Here is a 22,386-nt window from a genome sequence, read left to right as displayed (position 1 = left end):
TTTTTGTTTGTTTCTCTGTGAAAAAAAAAATATATATATATATATATATATATATATATATATATATATATATATATATATATATATATATATATATATATATGTGTGTGTGTGTGTGTATATGTCGTATAAACTGTATATGTATAGCCTTGTGTGTGTGTGTGTGTTGATGCTGTATTGAGTTTATTTGGTCTCGATTTTTTTTTGTTTGTTTCTTTGTGAAAGTATATTTTACTTCTTCAGATAAACTGTAAGTGTATGGCCTTGTGTGTGTGTGTGTGTGTGTGTGTGTGTGTGTGTGTGTGTGTGTGTAGAGAACATGTACACACATTACACACAGGGTAATCGACTTGCTTTTGTACGTTATCATTGCAGGATTTTCTAAATTGTGCCATCTGCTTGCATAGCCTTTGGCTGGCTAAGAGAAAAGGTGAGCAGCAGAAGAAAAGGCGTGTGTGTGTGTGTGTGTGTGTGTTTGTGTGTGTGTGTGTGTGTCAGTGTCAGAAGCAGCTATAGGCTTTGAAGGAGGGGGTGGGGTGGATTGGGGCGGTGATGGGGGGACGTGAATGTTAAAATGCAGGTAGGAGATCATATTTAATGAGATTCGCTGACATTTTTAGAGCACGTTTCACTATTTCTATGGTTGCTATCTTTCTATATCATGCTTCGCTGCATTTCTACAAATATCCAGAACCAATTGGACTGATTTTGCAAAAATTTTTTTAAATGGTATTGGGGTGTTTGAATGGAAACAAATGTTGGGATAAGTTGAGAAATAGCACACTCTTACAACTGAATGTGTCTGTCAGGATCTCTGGGCGTCAGCTCCTGTATACAGAACTCAAAGATAGAAAAAGTGTGGCACGACAAGTTACGCAAGTGATCCACCAGTGTGTCCTTTTCTACTCTTTCTGTTTCCTTCATCCTCTCGCTCTCTTATCCTTCGATTTCGCTGTCCATTTCGCCGTCTCTCTGTTTCATTTCCTGTATTATTAAAGAGTGAGAGGTCGTACAACGCCAGTGAAACAAGTGGGTTCCTGTTTCCACATTATAACAGTTATAAAGACCTAATTATATCCTCTAGTTTGTCTTAATGAGACAAAAAAAATGCAGCTTGTTACTGAGAAACTGCAACGTGCAAAACTGTCAGTCCTGAAGACTCAGAATCAGCTTTACCTCTGATTATTATAAAGCGCTGACACTGGAGACTCCTTCCAAAAAACATCTCACAGAACACGTCATCATATCAATGATTATAATATTATATATATCATAGTTATAATATATATATAATAACATATATTAGATATATATTATTTATTGTATTTATTATAATATCTAATAATTATATATATATATATATATATATATATATATATAATGATATATATAGAAAGGTGATATTCTTTGTTAAATAACACCTTTTTCATGTTTATTATTAGCTTTAGATTATTGCCACGAATTTCCTCATGGTGAATTTCCCAGGCTCGTTCCTGTCTCCACCCCGTCTTGACATCGATTTATTTCTCAATTGTGCTCACCTTGATCCGTTTGTCTGTTTATACCCTCATGAGTCTTCATCTCATTTCGAATTCTTATTGTGCTTTTTTTTTACTACTTTAAACCCAAGCCGTGGTTTCATGTTTCTCTATGTTCTACTTTTGTTCCGGTTTTCTTGACTCTTGCCTGTTTCACGACTTTTGATCATGGAACACTTGTAAAATCCTGTACCACTTTATCTGAAGGGTACCTACATAAATAGGGCCTTTATAGCACATGTATACATGATTGCATAAATATTTTATGAAGCCCTGCTGAAGAATTTTTGAAAGGCTTATGTCAAAATGTGTAAAATGATTTTGGAGGTTTTATGCAGCTTTACATGGATGAGAGAGCAACAACCATCAATTATCACTATGAGTTGACTGATTTGATTTATTTATTATGTTTTTTTTTTATCCATTTCTTGCCAGTTATTACCTTGTTTTCAATAACAGCACATTCATGACATATTGAGAAACCTGTAGAAGGTATACAAAATCCTGTTGTAAATTTGTGTTACCTGTGTTCTGACCCATGCTGTGGACTATGAGTCATGGACTTCCCAAAATAAACGTCACGCCGAGTTTACACACTCGCACCCTGTCTGTCTGTCCCGCGTGTTAAAACTAAGTAGTGTGTCTGCTGTACAAGTCCTTGTGAATGAGTTACTCCTGTATATAATTCTGTCATTTGTCTTGCGGCCGGCACGACTCTCAGAGCTGCCGTGATGGAAAATGAATTAACACATTCTGACCAATCAGATTCGAGAATTTAACAGCGTTGGGGTATAAGAGAATGTAATATTTAATCATTTTATATATTTCAGTTCTTATAATAGAGCTCGCGTTGCAGTTTAATTCTCAGTCATTTAGTTAGGGAAGCCTGAGAGGATGCTTCAGTTTTTAACACTTTCTTGCATCATCCTTCACACATTCACACAAAATTAGCAACAGATGTGTGGGTGCGCCTTCATTGCCTGCACTGCATGTAATGTTCCTTTTTTCGTATGCTTTCTCTGGGCTAATTTAGCACTTTCCATTTCTGTAGTCAGCAGGCACGAGACAGAATATCATGTCTCGACTGTCACGATACAAAGTACTGGCGAGATGAATTTTGCTTCTCTGTTTCTGACGTATTGCGATATTTCAGTTTAATATTCATTATGAGCTCTACCTTCTCTTACACACTAAGCGGCAGCACCAGAGGTAGTAGCATACAGAGCACAAAGTTCGTGATTGGGAACCTAACTGCCTTAAAGCATGCTTACCTTATAGTCCAAAACGTTAAGCTAAACAGTAGGAAGTGTTATGGCACCCGTCACACACAAGGCCCCTGGACCAAAACTGGCACGTGGCCTTGTTTCATTTTGGCTCATGTGAACCTGGACAAATAATACTGAAAAGGCCAGTAATAAACATACTGCTTATGTTTTTCACACTGTCCAGATTTCACAGCAAATCTGATGGCCATCTGAAAGGTAGTTACCGTAAAGTGCTGTATATACGCGCACGCTGGTTTCTGGCTTGCTTTCCGGCTGCCTTGACCGTGGGCTGAAACATGGGTTAAAATCAACGCCTGTGTGCTGCGCTTGATGTAACTCACACTCAAAACAAATCAGAAGCATGTTTGAGGAATGAGGAAATATACAAAATAATATAATATCATGATTGTTCATGATTGTTTTTCTCATCAGTACAGTTAAATTGGTAGGTTGTGCATTTCAACAGCAGGAGCAGTGATGACATGGGTTTTGTTATTTAATCATAAGGCACAATCTACCACAAAAATTATTTTTGTGTTAATAACGTTGCCATGAAATACATTTATGACACTGAAAAAAGATTAAAATAACATTAAAAATAAGGGAAATTACACCTTATATTATAAATCCTGATCTGCTTTTCTTACACTGCAATGTATTGATATTGCAGTGGTACAATTTGTTGTCATTACAAAATAAATGCATTATAATGTAATATTTTATTTGTGCCGATATCGTCTCGCGTCAATATCGTCTAATGAAGCCTGTATCGGGAAATGTGTCATATCGTGGTTTTAGTGTATCATCTCATGCCTAGTATTCAGCTGAAACCTTTTACCAAAGATCCAGGGGATGTGTTGTTATCTTACCCTAAGTGTACTGCTAAGTGGCACTAAAAATTCCTAGCTAAGAATATCTTCTTAAAACCCATTCGCAAAACTGCAGACGTCTAACAAAGAAGAGTTCAGAAGAAGTCTTGAGCTAGGCATCGGGTTGATCCACTTGCTACAGATGGAATTCAACATTCTGTGTGATAAATTCATAATCTGTCAGGCCTAGAATGAGTCTTGAATAATCATAAATGAATGATCATACACATAATAAATTACTTCTATGATATAGCAAGGAGACAAATAAAGCAATAAATCTGTATACTCTGAGTGACCTTGCAAGGACAGGGACGGGAGCATGTAGGCTCGGGCTTATTTTTATGCAAGGTGTGATACAAAGGTGATGCAATGTTCTGAGTTGGATGGCTCGAATCCAAGTAAAGTCCCCGATCAATTCCCAGTCATCGTACTCAATATCAGCTGAATATGATGCTGATAATATTTCTTAAATCTGTCTGCTAGCTTTGTCTTCTGCAGAAAGTGAACTGTTGTAAAAAAATATTAACTTTTCTTTTGGATCCTCTAGCATGCTTTAATAAATATATATATATGTATATGTATAGATGTAGGTATATATCTCACATATTAATGCTGGAGTGGTCTTTTTTTATTGATGAAGTTGCTACAGATACCAAAAAAGTGTTACAGCAGGGTAGTTGCTCAAAGGACATAAGAGATTCCAACCAGATCATCAACCATATTTTTTAGATCGGTTATTACCTACAATCCTCCATGAATACAAACTTCTCCTGAATCTGTTTCTCCTACTAGAGAGTGTGGTTTATTTTGGATTGTGGTAAGAGCTGAAGTAAGATGGCGCCTGTTGCTCCAGTTTGAATCGTGATGATGACATCCATCCGTGGCCGGGAATCCAGGAGTGTAAAATTGGCCGTGTCCTCCAGGTGGGAGGGATGGAACACTCAGTGTGTCAATCACAGTGACACTAGCCAATCATGGGTGTCTGTGAGCTCATGTATGTGGAAGAGGGTAGATAGCACATGTTTTCTGTATTATTGCGCTATTGTAAAGCCCTTTGAGCATTTTTAGCGCACTTATTAGATCGTTTGCTCGGTCCATATCCGAGCGAAATTCATATGTTTGGTTTGTTTGCTGCAGTTTCAGGCTGCACGTAATTAAACGAACCAGAATTAAAATTGTGGCAGTAATGTTTTTTCATAAGTAGATTAAATTGGGGCATCTTTCAGTGGAATTGGAGTGAAATCCAATCTTTAAATGTGATTTTCTCCCTTTTCACTTCTTTTGTAGTTTCAAATGATAAAACTTCTGCTTAGTTCTGGTTGTGATATATGCAAAAGACAATCATATTTCAGTTCATGAAAATCTGTAGCATAATTAGAACTGTATGACCGTGTGAAGGGTTTTCCCAGGCCGCCACACAAAGATGTAAAACCAGACACGGAGCTTAAAAGATATGAAGGAAGGGTCTGCGATCTGTTTGAGATTACGTACCAAAGCTGTACAATCAGTCTTGTATCCTGAGAATAACAACAATAATAATAATAATATATTTATAATCTAAATCAGCCAAAAAAACGGGTATCATCTGTATAGAGTGTGATTTTTTTTGTATTTTGCGAAACCTAATGGTGTGAGAGAGAGAGAGCAGCCTTATCTGGTATCTCTTCTCACAGGGTAATTCTTAGATCTGGAGTCATAACTAACAACAGCAGCTAGAGGATCTCTTGAATTCATCCGTAAACTAAAATCGATGTAAAACTTAAAGCTTTTTTAACATCTAAGGATGAGCTACTGTCCATTTGCAACACCCAGTTCTCATGGGTTTCTGCTAAATCAGACATTTAGGAGTTACTTTTAGTCTTAAGGGTATTTTTTGGTGTAATTACAGCCTCATATTTACTACTAACCCTGATATTTGAGTGTGTGTGTGTGTGTGTGTGTGTGTTATTTTAAAGTACAATAGAGTGGCCTTTGAGCACACACTCACACACACACACAAACACACAGCCTTCTGCCCTCTGCTGTCAGCTGTTTATACACTGAAGAAAAGAGGGTCATTTACCTTCAGGGATGTGTGTGTGTGTGAGTGTGTGAGAGAGAGAAGCAAGTATGAATGTGCATTTATGTGTTATCAGTGTTAGACAGTGCTGACACCTGTCATGGTACAACCTCTTGTTATGCTTGCGTGCACACACACACACACACATACACACACACACACACATACACACTAAGGCTCACTGATAAAGGTTGCCAGTGGCTGGTGCTTAAGACAAGCTTTTTACAGCAGACGTGATCAGAAGAGACTCTTAGTTCAGAATGACTCCATATGTATGAGAGGTATATGATATATGATAATCGTCTGAAACGAGTCACATGATACGGTATATCAGTACTGCTGAATGTCAATTCTGAAAATATACAATGCGTGATTTTTGAGTCAGCAGTACAGCTGTATGATAGTTATATTTATTATACATTAGCAGAGAGCCATTTATCCCACTAGTGCAGAAAGGGGTGCGTGTCTGTGTGTGTGCGTGTGTGTGTGTTTGTGTGTGTGCGTCTTTGCATGTTATCAGTGTCTGATAAGTGAAAGCTGATGCTTGAGACCTCTTACGTAAGAATTAGACATTACGGTTCCCTTAACTGACATTATTTAACATTTATGCATCAAATGCAACCTAACATTAACAAAGAAACATTAAATAATCAACACCTGCATAAACCAGTGTGTACCGGCTATATAAAGTCACACACACAGCTGTCTCTGAGTAACCCAATGCTTCTGAAATCTCCTCAAGATGAATGAGGGTTCAGCTCAGATACATAAACACACAAGCTTCTCCTCGTTCATTATAAGCATGGCCAGAACACAGCAGGTTGCCGGGGCAACCATGGGACTTACACAACGGAGGATTTTTTTTCCCCCCTCATTGTGCAGTTCCGACTCAGACAGGGCTTTAGTTTGGTGTTCAGGGTCTTTTTATGTACCGTAGAACATAATGAGGTTTGGTGAAAACTTAAAAATATGCTCAAAGGGATGAGGTTGGAGCTGTGAGCCCTTCCTGATCACGATAACATGGCCATGAGAAATTTTATGCACTTTTTTTTTTTTTTCTTGCTGTCTGATGAGTCATATCCCGAAATGAAAAGGTTAATAGGTAAAACATTACGGAGGTTCTGGTGTAAGGTTACAGTGCACAGATAAATCACGACATCTAGAACTGTGCAGTCAAGCCGGTGAATAAACGTTTTTAAGATTATGTATGACTAAATGAAATGTGGTACAACAGGAAAGTATAAAATATAATGTTGTGCTTAGAATGATATAAAATCGTTTGAGCCCATATACGTCTGCCCTTCTCCTGCAGTTAAGTCCTGATGAACACTTTTTGTGAAGTGCACTGATAATAAGTACAGTACAGTCATAGATGTTGTATTAAAGACAACAAAAGATAATACAGATGAGAGAGAATCCTGTAAAATAGTTCTATGGCAAGCACTTCAGCTCGATGCACAAACTGTTTTCATGTTTCCTATTTAAAAGTACACTTTATTAGGAACACCTGTACACCTGCGGTCATCTAATCAGCTAATCATGTGGCAGCAGTGCAATGCAAAAAAAAAATCATGCGGATACAGGTCAAGAGCTTCAGGTAATTTTACATCAAATATCAGAATGAAGAAAAGAGTGATCTCTGTGACTTTGATCGTTGCATGGTTGTTGGTGCGAGATGGGCTGGTTTGAGTATTTCAGAAACTGCTGATCTCCTGGGATTTTCACACACAACAGTCTCTAGAGTTTACACAGAATGGTGCGAAAAACAAAAAACACTGAGTGAGCGACAGCTCTGTGGGTGGAAACAGCCCAGCCAAGAACAGGAATCTGAGGCTCTCATGAGAACAGGCTCACCCAAACTGGACTGTTGAAGATTAGAATGAAAGTCATCTGGTCTTTTTCCAGTCTTCAGCTGTCCAGTTTCTGTGAATCTGTGCTCATGATAGCCTCAGATTCCTGTTCTTGGCTGACAGGAGTGGAACCTGATGTGGTCTTCTGCTGTTGTAGCCCATCCACCTCAAGATTTGATGTGTTCTGTGTTCTGAGATGCTTTTCTGCTCACCACAGAGTGTTTATTTCAGTTACTATAGACTTCCTGTCCGCTCAGACCAGTGTGATCATTCTCCTCTGATTTCTCTCATCAACAATTCTGGGCAAACTGTAGAGACTGTTGTGTTTGAAATTTGGTGACTGGTCGTTTCTGATGATAGTTGATGTCAGTGGGAACATTTTTCAGTTTATCGAGAGTCTTACACCACAGTGCTGTTATATGCTCAATTCTGATTGGTTAGAAAGCCTTGATTAATTGTAGAATATAACAACAAATAGAAATTTGCAGAACATAACTCTATTCAACTCCTGAACCACATGCCTTGTAGAAATTTCTGGCAAACTTTCTAATTTATATCTTTCCCAAATCAAGAAACTGTTATTTAGGTTACAGTTGACAACAGCCATCGAATAAAATTTTATCAGATTTATTTTACGTGTAGGGTTTTGTTACATTGCAGAAAAATCAGGAAAGTTCACTGGTATCTATTATAAAGCTGGGACACACATTTGCGGTGCTGCTGTGAGTCGAACTGGGGTCCTTTAAACAGCATTTCATTATAATGACTATATGATTTTCCAAGAAAAACATGCACAGTGATGTTTTTTTGAGCCCTACAGAGTAGTTGTATTGCCTTGTGCACATCCACGTGGTCTGCGTGACCTAGAATATGTAGTGGCGACTCTATATATGAAAGTATAGTTCTTTTTATCGTACAGAAATATGGTCATTTGGTTTTATTTTGGAGCTTCGTAAGGCAGTGTTTAGGTCAGGTTAAAACCGAACAGCACATCTCTGTTGCAAGGGTTCAAGGTTCCGCATATAACGTCCACATATTACAGTTATAGTATACTGCAATTCAGAAATATGCCCCACTTATTTCCCTCTACCAAAACTTTTCAGGCTAATTTCAATACTTTTGTGCATTTTTTGAGTTGTATTTGAGGTGGGAATATTGCTGAAACCTGTCAATCCTCCACACAAGCTTCTATAAAGCTCCACATTAAAGTAGAAAGCTCACTTGAAGCTTTCTGGCAAGCTAAAAAAAATAAATAAACAACATTGCTGTTGTTCATATTCATATTTGTATTCATTTAGGACACAATATCTGTTAAATACAAATAATGTTTTCACATTTTTACTTCTATCCATAGTATATATGCTTCTTGGCATAGCTCAGAATTTCAAAATACCATGCAACATCAAAATGGGAAAGTGTTCGGAGGACCATCCTGCAAAATCTTTATTTTCTGATCACAGTAAGTAAGAGAGAGAAAGACCGACAAGAAAGTAGTCGACAAAACCCCTGTTTGAGTCTCACTACTGAATAAATTCCAAAATTCGTTTCCTCAGGATATTTAGGAATGCTAAATGATGCATTAGTTCTACCCCAAATGTATAATCCATAGTGAAAAATGAAGAAGAAGAAAAAAGAAGCTTCTGCAAAAGTACAGGAAATCTGAGTAAAGGCTATGGCTATGGGTTGTGATTTTCACTGGATTTTCACTGTTCAGATGGGATTAATCTACTCACCACATTGTGGCTATTTTTACTCCTGAGCCACAGGGCTTCAGTCACAGGCATACGTTCATTTACAGGCTACATTACTCCCTGCTCTCAGCTCTCGGTGCATTAATGACCTCCCATCCCTGTGTCAGAGCTGTTTTTTTTCTGAGAGGATATCATTAGAGACCTCTTGTATCTTTCTCTCCTTTGTCCATCCTGTCTTTGTTGCAGTGTTCCTTGTCTTGTTCTTGTCATTGATACCTGTTTTTAATCAGGTACATCCAGTTGTATTGTTTATAAAGATTATACTAATATAGTCTAATGTATTATATATCTTTATTCCTCAGCATTGTTGCATTCTGAAACCTGAGTCACCAGAAGGTGTTAATTAATTTTGCGTAACAGAAGCAACGACAGTGATTCCGGCTCTGATAGATTTATATTAATTTGCTTGTTCTAATTCGTTATCTTATGTATAGTATAGTAACATCTAATACAGAGGGATTTGTTTGGCAGATGTTCTACCTAAGCTAAGGCTAGTAATAAACTGATTGATTAAAAAAGTGTTGGTATTAAACAAAGACAGATGTATATTTGTTGATGTGATGAAGCTTTCTGTAAGGAGATGTTTATGTAACATTTATGGAAGGAGTCTCCAGTGTCAGCGATTGTAACAGTCAGTAAGATCTCCACCACTGAAGAGTTTCCAGCACAGTTGATTTTGTATTTTTTTCAGTCGGTAACATGACAAGCTGCATTAAAAAAAAAAAGAAAAAGCTGATTAATGTCAAGAGAGAGAAAAAATCAAGGCTGGTGATGGAACAGCTGTTTATTGCTGTAATAACATAACATTAGTGATAACAGGAACTAACTTGTCTTGTGGATGTTCCATAACATTACATGATAAAAAAGCATGATGTGTCATTAAAAATTGTAATCATTGGCAAATTATGAACAATAATGAATAATTGTGGGGAATAAAACACTTGTGGATGTGCTGTTATAGAAAAATAATCTACTGCTAGTAGTACTATGTGCTGGGCCTTACCACTCCACTCCAATGTGGATTATTATATATAATATATATTACAGATGTACAATATATAATATAATATGATATAATATACAAAATCTATTCTAATGCTTAATTACCTGTGTATGTTAGTATGTTGTGGATGTAACGCAGATCTTGTCTTTTGTGTTTCCCTCTTCACAGGAGACAGTAGAATATGCCTTCCTGATCATTTTTACTATTGAGACCTTTCTGAAGATCATAGCCTATGGACTGGTAATGCACCAGAACTCCTACGTTAGAAACGGCTGGAACATGCTGGATTTCATTATAGTTATAGTGGGGTAAGTCATATAATTTGTTAAACCTGATTTCTTTTAGAAAAAGCCTCAGTGTCCGTAAAACCTATTACACACTTTTGATGTTTATTTAAAAAAAACTATATAGTGATCAGAGGTGGAAATATCTTAAATTCATTAGCTAGCCCAGTCCCATGTTTTGGTTGCGTGGCAAACTTTTTGTCTAGGCAAAAAAATAAAGTGATAATGTATGGCCTATGCATGTTTCTAATGTAGCACATTGTGTTTGCCACCTCGACAAAAACTCTCCAAGCTGTTAGTGTTTTTTTTTTTTTTTTTTTTGGCTGAGATGTGGTGTTCTCTCCTTTCATCATGTGTAACAATATTAATCGAGGCTGGTTAGCATCTGTATTTTCTCTTGACATGTAAATAGGAGAGTTATACGACGGCTTTGCGCTGCACTTTATCTTGCTCACTTTTCCACAAACTCCATCCACATTCAGCATTCAGATACTTCTGAATCTGAAAATCATCTGTCATCTGTGCACACTAATTCATCAGATGAGCAAAAACCATTCTACTGTTAGCCAGGTCGTACCTCTGCCGATGTGTGTAGTGCAGCAGGCGGTGGGATACGGAAGCCTGTGTTATAATTACAGCATTGAGGTGCGTCGCACCACGCTGAAGCACATTACGTTCAAACATACCCACCAAATGAAAACTTTTGTTTTTGCAGAAGTCAAAAGAAATCATTTTTTTTCTGGTTGTTAAGCCTACTTGTCCAACTATGAATAAAAACTTATTTGTCATTTGTAAAAGATGAAATCTGCTGGTCCCAGGGACCTAAGCATCTGATTTGTCCACCCTTGAGTGATACATGTAATGCTATTTGGAATAACTTAATAAATCCACTTCCTGATTGCACAGATAGGTCACTTACTGTCTGTAAAATCTATAAGAAAGTAGATTTTCTGATCCATGAATTTTGCTATATGTTCTTCATACTGGGGAGATTTAGTTTCTAAATGCAGAACCTAATTAAACCAGCATAATGCCGCTACCCTCTCTGTTGAAGCCACTAACATCAGGTTGTCATAGTGACGCCTCCCACTCCGTGATTTAAGTCTGTTTTCTCTCTCATGCAAGCTAAGAATATCTTATCAAGTGTCGTGTTCCTGAGCATTCCTAGCCCAAGACTTCTACTGATGCAATTAAAACTGTTTAAAAAAGTAAGATTTTTTTGATGTTTAAAAAAATCTATATCGATATACAGTACTGTGCAAAAGTCTTAGGCACATGTAAAGAAATGCTGTAGAGCAAAGATGCCTTCAAAATAATGAAACTAAATGTTTCTACATTTAAAAAAATACTAGAAAGAAGAGTAAACAGTAATAAATGAAATAAAGTCAATATTTGGTGTGATGACCTTTTGCTTTAAAAAAAAGATTAGTAGTCTTAGGTACAGTGTGTGCAGTTTTATAAGGAAATGAGCTGTAAGTTTTACTGAGCATCTTGCAGAACCAGCCGCAGTTCTTCTGGAGACTTGGACTGTCACACTTACATCTTATTTATGCAACAAAACCCAGCAGCCTTCATTATGTTTTTTTTGTCTGAAAAGTGTCTCTTATGTAATCTGCTGCTTTCTTTACTGACATACAAACATTCTGTAACATTTAATTTTGTGCTGGAAAACTAATGTTTGGAATTCTAAATGTTTTTGTATTGACTCGATAATGTAGAAGTCATAAAATATAAATCTAATATAGACTTTCAGCTCAATATGTGGTCCAAAGAGGTGTTGATGCAAGTGAAGGAGGCCAGCATTAGGGTGAAAAAAACAAAACAGAACTATCAGATAGATAGCAGAAACTTTAAGAGTGGCCAAATCAACAATTTGGTACATCCTTAAAAAGAAGGAATGCACTGGCAAGTTCAGCAGCACCAAAAGGCCTGGAAGACCACGGAAGACAACTAAAGTGGATGATTGCAGAATTCTTTCCTTGGTGAAGAAAACTCCTTCACAACATCTAGCCAAGTCAAGAACACTGTTGAGGAGGTAGGTATAGCATTGTTAAAGTCTACAATCAAGAGACATCTTCATGAATGTAAATACAGAGGGTTTACCTCCAGATGCAAACCTCTGGTAACACTCGAGAACAAAAAGGCCAGATTAGACTTGGCTAGAAAACAGCTAAAAAAGCCTGACCAGTTCAGGAACAACATTCTTTGGACAGATGACACCAAGATTAACTTGTACCAGAATTATAGGAGGAGAACTATGGTACACGGTGAAGGAAAGGGAAGGCTCCAAATGATCCAAAACATACCACATCATCTGTCAAACATTGTGGAGGCAGTGTTATGGCATTGGTATGTATGGCTGCCAATCAAACTGGGCCACTGCTGTTTATTGATGATGTGACTGCTGATAGAAGTAGCAGGATGAGTTCTGAAGTGTACAGAGCAATATCTTCTGCTCAGATTCAGTCAAATGCTTCAAAACTGATAGGACAGTGCTTCACAGTGCAGATGGATAATGACACAAATCATACCACAAAAGCAACCCAAGAGCTTCTTAAAGCAAAGAATTGGAAGTTTCTTAAATAGCTGAGTCAGGCACCTGACCTCAACCCAACTGAGCATGCTTTTCACTTACTGAAGACAAAACTGAAGGCAGCTGCACTAAAGGCCTGGCAAAGCATCTCAAGAGAGGAAACTCAGCATTTCGTGATGTCCATTGGTTCCAGATTTCAGGCAGTCACTGACTGCACAGGATTTGCATCCAAGTATTAAAAATAATTCTTATATTTATAATTATTAGTTTGTCCAATTACTTTTGAGCCTGTAAAAATGGAGGGACTATGAAAAAATGGCTGTAATTCCTATATATATTACTGTGGATTTTACACTTAAGAGTTTGGCTGTTTTCTTTCTTCTTCATACTAAATGCAACAATGTGTAAGGTGAATATAATTATAACGGAAAATAATTATATCTGATTCTCACATATTTTTTGTTATCTTCAATTATTTACAAGTTATTTATTTATTTGTTTGTTTGTTTTTATTTATTTTTAAGAATATATTATTTTTATGGCCCAACATAAAAATGGGAGTTCTCATTTTGGTGTACCACTCACTTCAACGATTCTTAGGGATACCATGAAATCCTGAAGTACAAAGAACAAGACCAAAATATAGCACACAAATTTACATCTATTTGTTGTGTTGCAAGATGTTCAGGATGTTCAGAATTTTGAGGCAGGCGTTTATATCTATAGAATCCCTGTAGGGAGGCGGTTTGAAATAGTAGATGTGAACAAGATGATCCCTGGTGATCAGTGTAACCCCAGCAAATTAGGAGTTCACCTCAGCTTACATTCCCTGATAGTATCTACAGAAGAGCTACGTTACTGACCATTAAAAGTAATAGAATCCATATTTTATGTGTGTGTGTGTGTGAAGGCTGTTCAGCGTGGTTCTGGAGCTGATGACCAAAGAGGGAGATTCAGGTCAGTCCGGAGGGAAGCCGGGTGGCTTTGATGTCAAAGCTCTGCGAGCGTTCCGCGTGCTCCGACCACTCCGGCTCGTCTCAGGAGTGCCCAGTGAGTCAAACAAAAAAAAATCTAAAATGGTGACACCTTTACTGTTGTAGTTTATCAGTTTAGATGCAGTGTGTTACATTAGTATATACACAAGGAAAATGGATTTAATTTTTTAAATCAATCCACCCCCCCTTCTGCTAAGAAACCCCTAAATTAGTTCTGGTGCAACCAGGTGTCATCAGAAATCATATAATTAGTTGAATTGAGTAGACCTGTGTGCAATGAAAGTGTCACATGATCTCAATTTAAATAAACCTGTTTCTGGAAGATCCCAGAGTTTGTTGGAGAACATATCTAAACAAACAGCATCATGGCGACCAAGTAGCTATCAAAACAAGTCCAGGACAAAGTTATGCAAAAGTGTCAGGGTTTAGTTATTAAACCATCCCACGAAGCACCATTAAATCCATCATTAGGAGGGTATTGCTCGGAGAAACAAAAGGCAAAGGGTAACGCTCAGCATGATGCTAACACCACCATGCTTCACTGTAGAGAATAACTGTAATATTAATTACACAGTAATTACACTGTAAAATGCTGTCACAAAAGCATAATTTCTAAGTGTGGCGCATACCTGGAAATATATTACAAACCGTTTTTTTGTTAGACAGTAGGGCAGGAGTCTTTAGGTTAGAAATATGCTCTTCTAACGATTCATAACACTCCGCCTATGCCAGTGTTGTGTTGGTAGTTTTCAGCACTGCATAATAGCACTGTATAATTTGGGGATTTTCCTGCTTTTAATCATGTGAATCATCTTATAATGATCCCTCATTTAAAATGGGCTGGGTAAAAATAGCCTTGATAAGCATTTCCTTCTCATCAGACTACTGGTGCCATTCAGTCTAACATATTTCTTTTTACATACAGGAAGATATGTAGTCAACAAGAAGATATGTATCAAGGATTTAAAAATCTTACATATCTGAAGTCTGTAGGTTGGATGTAGGCATTGCTCCACATCCTTGTTGCATTATTGAAATGGTCATGTCATGAAACGAAGCTTTTTGCTATGTTACTCCTACACTGAAGATGTTGCTGATATATTACTAATACGTTGCGGTGTGGTTGCAGGTTTACAGGTTGTGCTGAACTCCATTATTAAAGCCATGGTTCCTCTGCTGCACATTGCTCTGCTCGTGCTCTTCGTTATCATTATCTATGCCATCATTGGTCTGGAGCTCTTCATTGGGAAGATGCACGCAACCTGTTACATGAATGGCACACGTGAGTGTCCCTATGGGTGGGCGTGTGTGCGTCCTCCACATAGAACATTTCTCCTTCTTTTCAGTTGTCTTTCTTATTCTCTGTGATCATTAGTTGAAATGTATGTTGTTACTAATTTCTGCTAATGCATCATAAAAGAGCTGATTTGTGGAGCTATGAGTATTCAGTAATGCTTCATGAGTTCATGTTTTCCTTCTCATTATATCTCTCTCTCTCTCTGTCTTCTTCTGTAGGGACATTAGCAGAGGAAGAGCCTACCCCCTGCACTCTGTCAGGTCATGGACGCCACTGTTCTGTTAACGGCAGCACGTGTAGAGACGGCTGGCAGGGGCCCAACAATGGCATCACCAACTTTGACAACTTCCTGTTCGCAATGCTGACTGTGTTCCAGTGCATCACCATGGAGGGCTGGACGGAAGTGCTGTATTGGGTAAATTACTGCAGCTCACTAGAGAACCAACATACAGGTCACACCTGGGAATGACATTAAAAGTACTCAGAAGACTAAGTATTCATAGTCGGGATAGTTAATCATGTGAGAATACACGTGAAACCACCTGATCTGCTGCTCACGCAACGTCAGGGGGGCGGCGTAACACACTCGGAGGAAGGTGCTATCCGCCCCCTTCTGAATGCATGAGCTCACAGACCCCCATGATTGGCTAGTGTCACTGTTATTGATAAGCGGGAGAGAGTAAAGGATGAGTACAGACGGTTTTGCTCTCTTGGGCCCCTGGGCACAGATGGCTGTGTCATCATCGGGATTCGAACTCACAACCTCTGAATGATAGAGCGAACGCTTTTCTGTTGCGTCTGCGAACCTATTTGACTAGGCTTAAAAAAAAAAAAGACAACTCAAAAAATGTTGGACCACAAGTGCCAGGATTGGTTTGAGGAATCATTCAAGCCAATCGTTTGACTTAACAAATGCCTAATTTGCATGGAATTGAACAAATCTCAATTGAAGTGTTATTTGTTATTATTACTGAAATCATAGCACATATGTAGAAAATCAGTGGTCAATTGTCGCTTGCTGTTGTGTGGTTCTGGTAACAGTGTATCACTGCCAGTTTAAACATTATATATTATTAATGTGCACTTTATTTAACACACCAACCTTTTTAGTTGGTGTGTTAAATAAAGGATACTATAGTTTATCTTTTTTCATGCACAATTTGTGTAAGTCTCAATCTCTGACTGCCACTGGCTATATATATATATATATATGGTTGCCAGATTATTCTAAAATCCAGCAGGGGAATTGAGCCATATTCATCGCAGTTGTGTGTGGTGAAAAATGATCCAAAAAAAGAAGCGTATGCAAATTCCACAGTCAGTTTCTTTATTCATCAATTTAGAATATCTCTGATGTTCGATGTTCGAACATGTTAGATGTTCGATCAAAGTCATGTCTGGTTCGAGTGTGTAAATTTCAGCACAATATTTTAACCTGATTTTAACTACTTTACTGCAGTTAAATCATCACCATCAATATTAATGTCATCAGTTATTAAAGGTATATAATGTAGATTAGTGTCAACATAAAATATATAAATGTGACTGAGTGTTTAGTTGTAAATCATTCATTAACTCAGTTAGTGAGGACGTGGATGCTGAGACCTGTGCAAGTGAAGCACACACCCGGGATATTTAAAGGTGCATGGATATCATTTCAGGTTTTTGATTCATTCCTTAATTGCATTGGGATGTGTAAATTATAGATGGAACAAAAAGTACTAAGAAAGAACTTTAAATCAACCGACATAACCATCCTCCTGTGTTTTTTTTTTTTTTTTCTGCAAGAATAGGCGCCAATGTTACTGTGGACAGCAACTGTCACTTCCACTGTGCTTGTTCTTCTCTCATTCTTTTTTCCTCTCTCTCCTCCTCTCCCCCCTCCTTCCCATCTATGCATCTGTTACCATGGCAAATTCTCCAAATGCAAATGGGGCTATGAAAGTGTGTGCGGCTCTGACATAGCCTTTCCAGAAAAAAAAAAAAAAGCTATGGCCACTGGAAGGTGGCAAAGAAACATGTGGAGTGGGAGTGGAGGAGAAAAGTTGGGACTGGCAATGAGTTGACTGTCCCTGTCTCTTTCTCTCACTTTTCTCCTCCGCTTCTTTTTTTTTTCCTCCATAGCCAGCAAACTCTAACTTATAGATTGAACAGAGATAAAGAAACGTGTGCATGAAAACATATATAATTCTGATATTTGTAAGCAACATCTAGCATTTTTTTGTTTTTGTCAAAAAAAAAAAGTAATATAAAAATAACTTGTTATAGGACATTAGTATATTTACTTTCTAAAGTTGACATCAACCAATTAACTGTATATGTACAGCCAAACAGTTTTAGGTCTTTGTGTTCAGTCCAGGTTACTTAGACAGGTTAGACTACTATAATATTGTAAGAAGTTTAGCATTAATGATACGCAGTGTGGTACTACTCAAAAAGACCACTCCTTAGGGTTCTTTGCTTCCTAAAGCGTTCTACAGAGAACCTTCATGGATTGTCTTTTAGGAACAAATCCAAAGAGCCAGTTATGTCTATAATTTGTAAGACGCTGCTCTGTTTATTGGAGTTCCTAAAGACTGAACAAGCCTTTTTTAAATCAGTTTATTGAACTTGCTGTCGCCCTAACACACTACAGCACTGAATATTGCACTAATTACCACAAACTGGTAGAAGGGAAGCCAATGAAGAGACCTACGTACGTTGAAGTACCTCAGTCAACACAAGAAACAGAGGTGGCTATGGCCCTTCACAGTGACATCTGATTGTGATAATAGATGGGAGAGCTAAAAATGCAATAGCTTTCAATAGCTTGAGAGTGAAATTGTTAGAGTTGAACAATTAAGATAAGATAAGATAAGATAATCCTTTATTCGTCCCCCAGTGGGGAAATTTGCATTGTTACAGCAGCAAAGGATAGGAGACATTATACTTATAATAGTAATTATATACAGTCTGATAAATAGATAGAGAAGCTGTCATGATATAAAGATATAAAATATATTTAAATATATATATTAAAAAAGTATAAAAATATAAAAGAGACACACCAAGAATGCACAAAAACACAAACACACAACAGTATTAAAGTGACCCTGCTTTATTGCACTGTTCCCATGAGATGGGAGGTTACCAAAGATTTATTGTCCAATTTGTCCAATTATATCATGAGGTCTCATTGAGGGTATAATAATGATGTGGGGCAAACTATTACACACATTTAAAGACAGATGGGCAGCTGCGTTCATGATTTATTAACTTTTTAAATAGTATTTCAAGTCTGTAATGTTCCTCCAAATACCAGGCATGCTACACAGAAAAGCTTTAACCCTTTCATTAAAAAAAAACAAAAAAAACACGAACTTTATGGTTCTGTTGTCTGTCCTTTTGTGTCCTTTTGTGTAATTTGAATAACATATGCTCACCTTTCTCCTTCAAAGGCATTTTGGGGAAAAAAAAAAGCATGATAGAGTAAATAATCCAGCTTGTCCATGATCATCACACCTGCGAGTGTGTTTCACATGTCCTTCTCAATCACTGCTGATGACGTGTTACAGATGAGTTAGTGAAGTAAGCTGGAAAAATATCCGTCCAAATAGGCGATCAGGTCTAGGGGCAGTTTCACCTGATATGTCAATGATAGACTGTGTGAATCTACTGCCCTAGAAATCAGCCTCAGCCTTGCTTCTTCATACCATTGTGTGTATTTTTCTTACGACCACTAGTGGTGCTGTTGCACTTGATACTACAAATAATCTGCTTTAAGATGTTTGTTAACAGCAAATAATCTGATGTGCATGCCAAAAATTATACCTTTGAAAGACAGTTCTTCGTGGATCTTAGATGCCTGTCGTCCAAAATGCACCCCGCTGTATTTATACATCTTCCACATCACCATCAACACCATCGATACTGACATCGATGAGGGGAGATACGACTGAAGTCTGCCACCATCTTGTTTGTTTAATTAATAATAAACTGCTACTCCTTGAGTTTTCACCACTCAACAGTCTTTCACCCTAAACCCATCTATGACTAAGAATCTCTGTTTCTGTTTCATTGTAACATTCAGTTTAAATGGAGTGTGTGTGTGTGTTTGTGTGTGTATTTCTCTGTGTCACAGATGAATGATGCCATGGGTTTTGAGCTGCCATGGGTCTACTTCGTCAGTCTGGTCATCTTTGGTTCTTTCTTCGTCCTCAATCTCGTTTTGGGTGTTCTTAGTGGGTGAGAGACCATTCAGTAATTTGAAGTCTTTATCTTGTATATACTGTGTACTGTGTGTATACCTGTGTGTAATAAATGTATATATGCTCATTCATGCAATTATCCAGCCAACCAATCATGTGGCAGCAGCGCATCATGCAAATACAGGTCGAGAGCTTCAGTGAATGTTCATAATTGAGGGAAAAATGTTTATTTCAGTGACCATGCCAGACGAGCTTTACGATTGTAAAGAGTGGTTATTTGAGTTACTGTAGACTTCCTGTCAGCTCGAATCCTTCTGGCCATTCTTCTCTGACCTCTCTCATCAACCTGAGGTTTCCACCTGCAGAACTGCCGCTTGCTTGTTTTTCGCACAATTCTGTGTAAACTTAGAGACTGGTGTGCATTAAAATCCAATGAAAATCCAGTGTTTTGTAAGAAAACTGCAGCTCTTGATCTGTATCGGCATGATTTTATGGATTAAGCTGCTGCCACATGATTGGCTGATTGGATAATTGCATGAATTAGGTGCATTTATTATTGCATTTAGAGATTGCATTTATTAGGTGTTCCTAATAAATTGGCTGGTGAGTGTATATTTTTTATATACAAAATGCTGTGGTGTGTGTGTGTGTGTGTGTGTGTGGGAACACAGAGAGTTCTCTAAGGAGCGTGAGAAAGCTAAGGCACGTGGAGATTTCCAGAAGCTGCGAGAGAAGCAGCAGCTGGAGGAGGACCTGAAAGGCTACCTGGACTGGATCACTCAGGCAGAGGATATTGACCCAGAGAATGATGAGGATGGAGACCAAGAGGGAAAACGCAACCGTGAGTCTCACACACACAATCACAGACACACACACACATGTATAATCTGTATTACACCTCATGTACCCAACAACCTCCACACCATTTGCCAGAATTATTCAATATTTAAAGAGGAACTCAAAAATTATTTTATCTTTCCCAAAGTTCTTTTGGTCCTTGTGTTAACACAAGCAGCACTTTAAGCAGCAGGCCCAAATATCCAGCTTAGTAACTTGTCTGCTATGATGGAAAAGATAAAGAAAGTATTTGTCCAGACAGTTGTGGAGATCAGTTAGCACATTGTCAGATTTCCTTGTGAATATTGGAATCGGAGAACGGAGAGTCAGTTTAGGCTTTTTTTTGGAAGATTGCCAAGATGCCGTGATTAACCTGAATTTTGGGTTGGCACAAAAAGAAACATTACATAATATTGCCAGGATTTATTTATAAGATATATAGTTTATCAAGCTGATCATCATTCCTGAATGAAAACATGTTTTTCATTGGTATCTAATATTTTGTATGATGTTAGTGGCATAATGCACAAGGTATCCCTCAACCACCAAACATAATCTTCCAGTAGCAGTGTCAGGCTTTATCTCTCTCTCTCTCTCTCTTTCATAGTAGATTCTTAATCCTCTTTCTTTCCTGTTATTACTCTTGTTTACCATCTATCCTGTCACTTGTATTCACCAAGTCATTCCAGTCCATCCTTCCAGTTGTGCCACTCATTCTTCATTCAAACCCTTAAAAGGAATTCTCTTGTAGTTCTGGGTAAATCTATTTCCGATTTAATCTGTTTTTGCTCGGTTTATTATGGACTGCTTTCAGGGCAGAGGGAGCAAAATTTTATACCAGCCAAGCAGTATGTCTTGTAGAGGAAAGAAGCGGAGTGACAGGATGAGAGAGAGAATAATCCCAATCCTCTTTATGTAAGCACGGTGTGACGCAATGCGCAAAAACCCACAAGTGCAACGTCACTGTTTTTGGCTCCTTCTTCCTCATCTCTTTCAGTATTTCTCTGTCGCAAAACATCTACACTTGAGGCCAAAAGTTTATACATACACCTAGGCTAAAGATATTCAATTCTGTTTTTCAAAACTCCACACATTATTGTATATTTTTTAATGCAAGTTTTTAGGGTATTTACTTTGTTCACATCACACTTTGTTTTAAAATAATCGATTAGAGACAGACTTATTTCAGCTTTAATTCACTATATCAGAATTCCAGTGGGTCAAAAGTGTCTCCTTAAACAGTCTAGAAAATTCTAGACATTGATTTCCCAATTGTCATAATTAGAAGTTAATGGGAGTGCACTTGTGGCTGTAAAAGGGCTTACTTTTAGAGATGTACCTTTTTGCTCTCGTTGCCATGGGAAAATCCAAGCAACTCAGCCAAGACATTAGAAAAAATTTGATTAACATAAAACAAATATATTAATTAATAAAACACATTAACTCACAAAGATGAACAAGCTTTGGTCTGAAAGGTTCAACTGAGCCCCAAGAAAACTACAAAGGAACTGGTGAAGGTGAAGTTGGAGCATCAGGTACCAAAGTATATACATGCGCCATTAAGAGAGTCCTACATTGTCATGGCCTGAAGGCTGTTGTGCAAGGAAGAAGCCCCTATTCTGAGACCGGCATTAAAAAAAAAAAAAGTCAAACTTAAGTTTACAAGTGATCACCAGCCTTTATGGTGAAGTGTTCTCTAGTCAAAAATTTAACTCTTTGGCCATAATGATCAATGCTCTGTTTGGAGGAAAAAGGCTGCGGCTTTTAATCGGAAGAACACCACCCTAACTGTGAAGCACGGGGGTGGCAGCATTATGTTGGGGGAGTGTTTTGCTGGAAAAGGGACTAATGCACTTCAGAAAAGTGGGGAAGGAGGATTATCTAGAAATACCCCAAGACATCAGCCAGAAAGTTAAAA

The 22,386-nt window shown here is 37.8% G+C and overlaps 1 protein-coding gene across 27 annotated transcripts in view; it reads left to right on the top strand.

Moving 5' to 3' along the window:
• Window positions 1–22,386, top strand: part of cacna1db (calcium channel, voltage-dependent, L type, alpha 1D subunit, b) — a 118,593-nt gene that overhangs the window by 48,493 nt on the left and 47,714 nt on the right. For all 27 annotated transcript variants that reach the window (XM_026925296.3, XM_026925295.3, XM_026925293.3 and 24 more), the window contains exons 4-9: window positions 10,504–10,643; window positions 14,063–14,202; window positions 15,277–15,429; window positions 15,663–15,859; window positions 19,565–19,668; window positions 20,303–20,472. In XM_026925296.3, the coding sequence (XP_026781097.3) occupies window positions 10,504–10,643; window positions 14,063–14,202; window positions 15,277–15,429; window positions 15,663–15,859; window positions 19,565–19,668; window positions 20,303–20,472 (904 nt within the window). The remainder of the gene's footprint in view (window positions 1–10,503; window positions 10,644–14,062; window positions 14,203–15,276; window positions 15,430–15,662; window positions 15,860–19,564; window positions 19,669–20,302; window positions 20,473–22,386) is intronic.

The sequence above is a fragment of the Pangasianodon hypophthalmus genome, chromosome 8, assembly GCF_027358585.1.
Source record: "Pangasianodon hypophthalmus isolate fPanHyp1 chromosome 8, fPanHyp1.pri, whole genome shotgun sequence".
Taxonomy (NCBI): Eukaryota; Metazoa; Chordata; class Actinopteri; order Siluriformes; family Pangasiidae; genus Pangasianodon; species Pangasianodon hypophthalmus.
The sequence above is the reverse complement of the archived record's forward strand: the minus strand, read 5'-3'. Positions and strand labels throughout refer to the sequence as shown.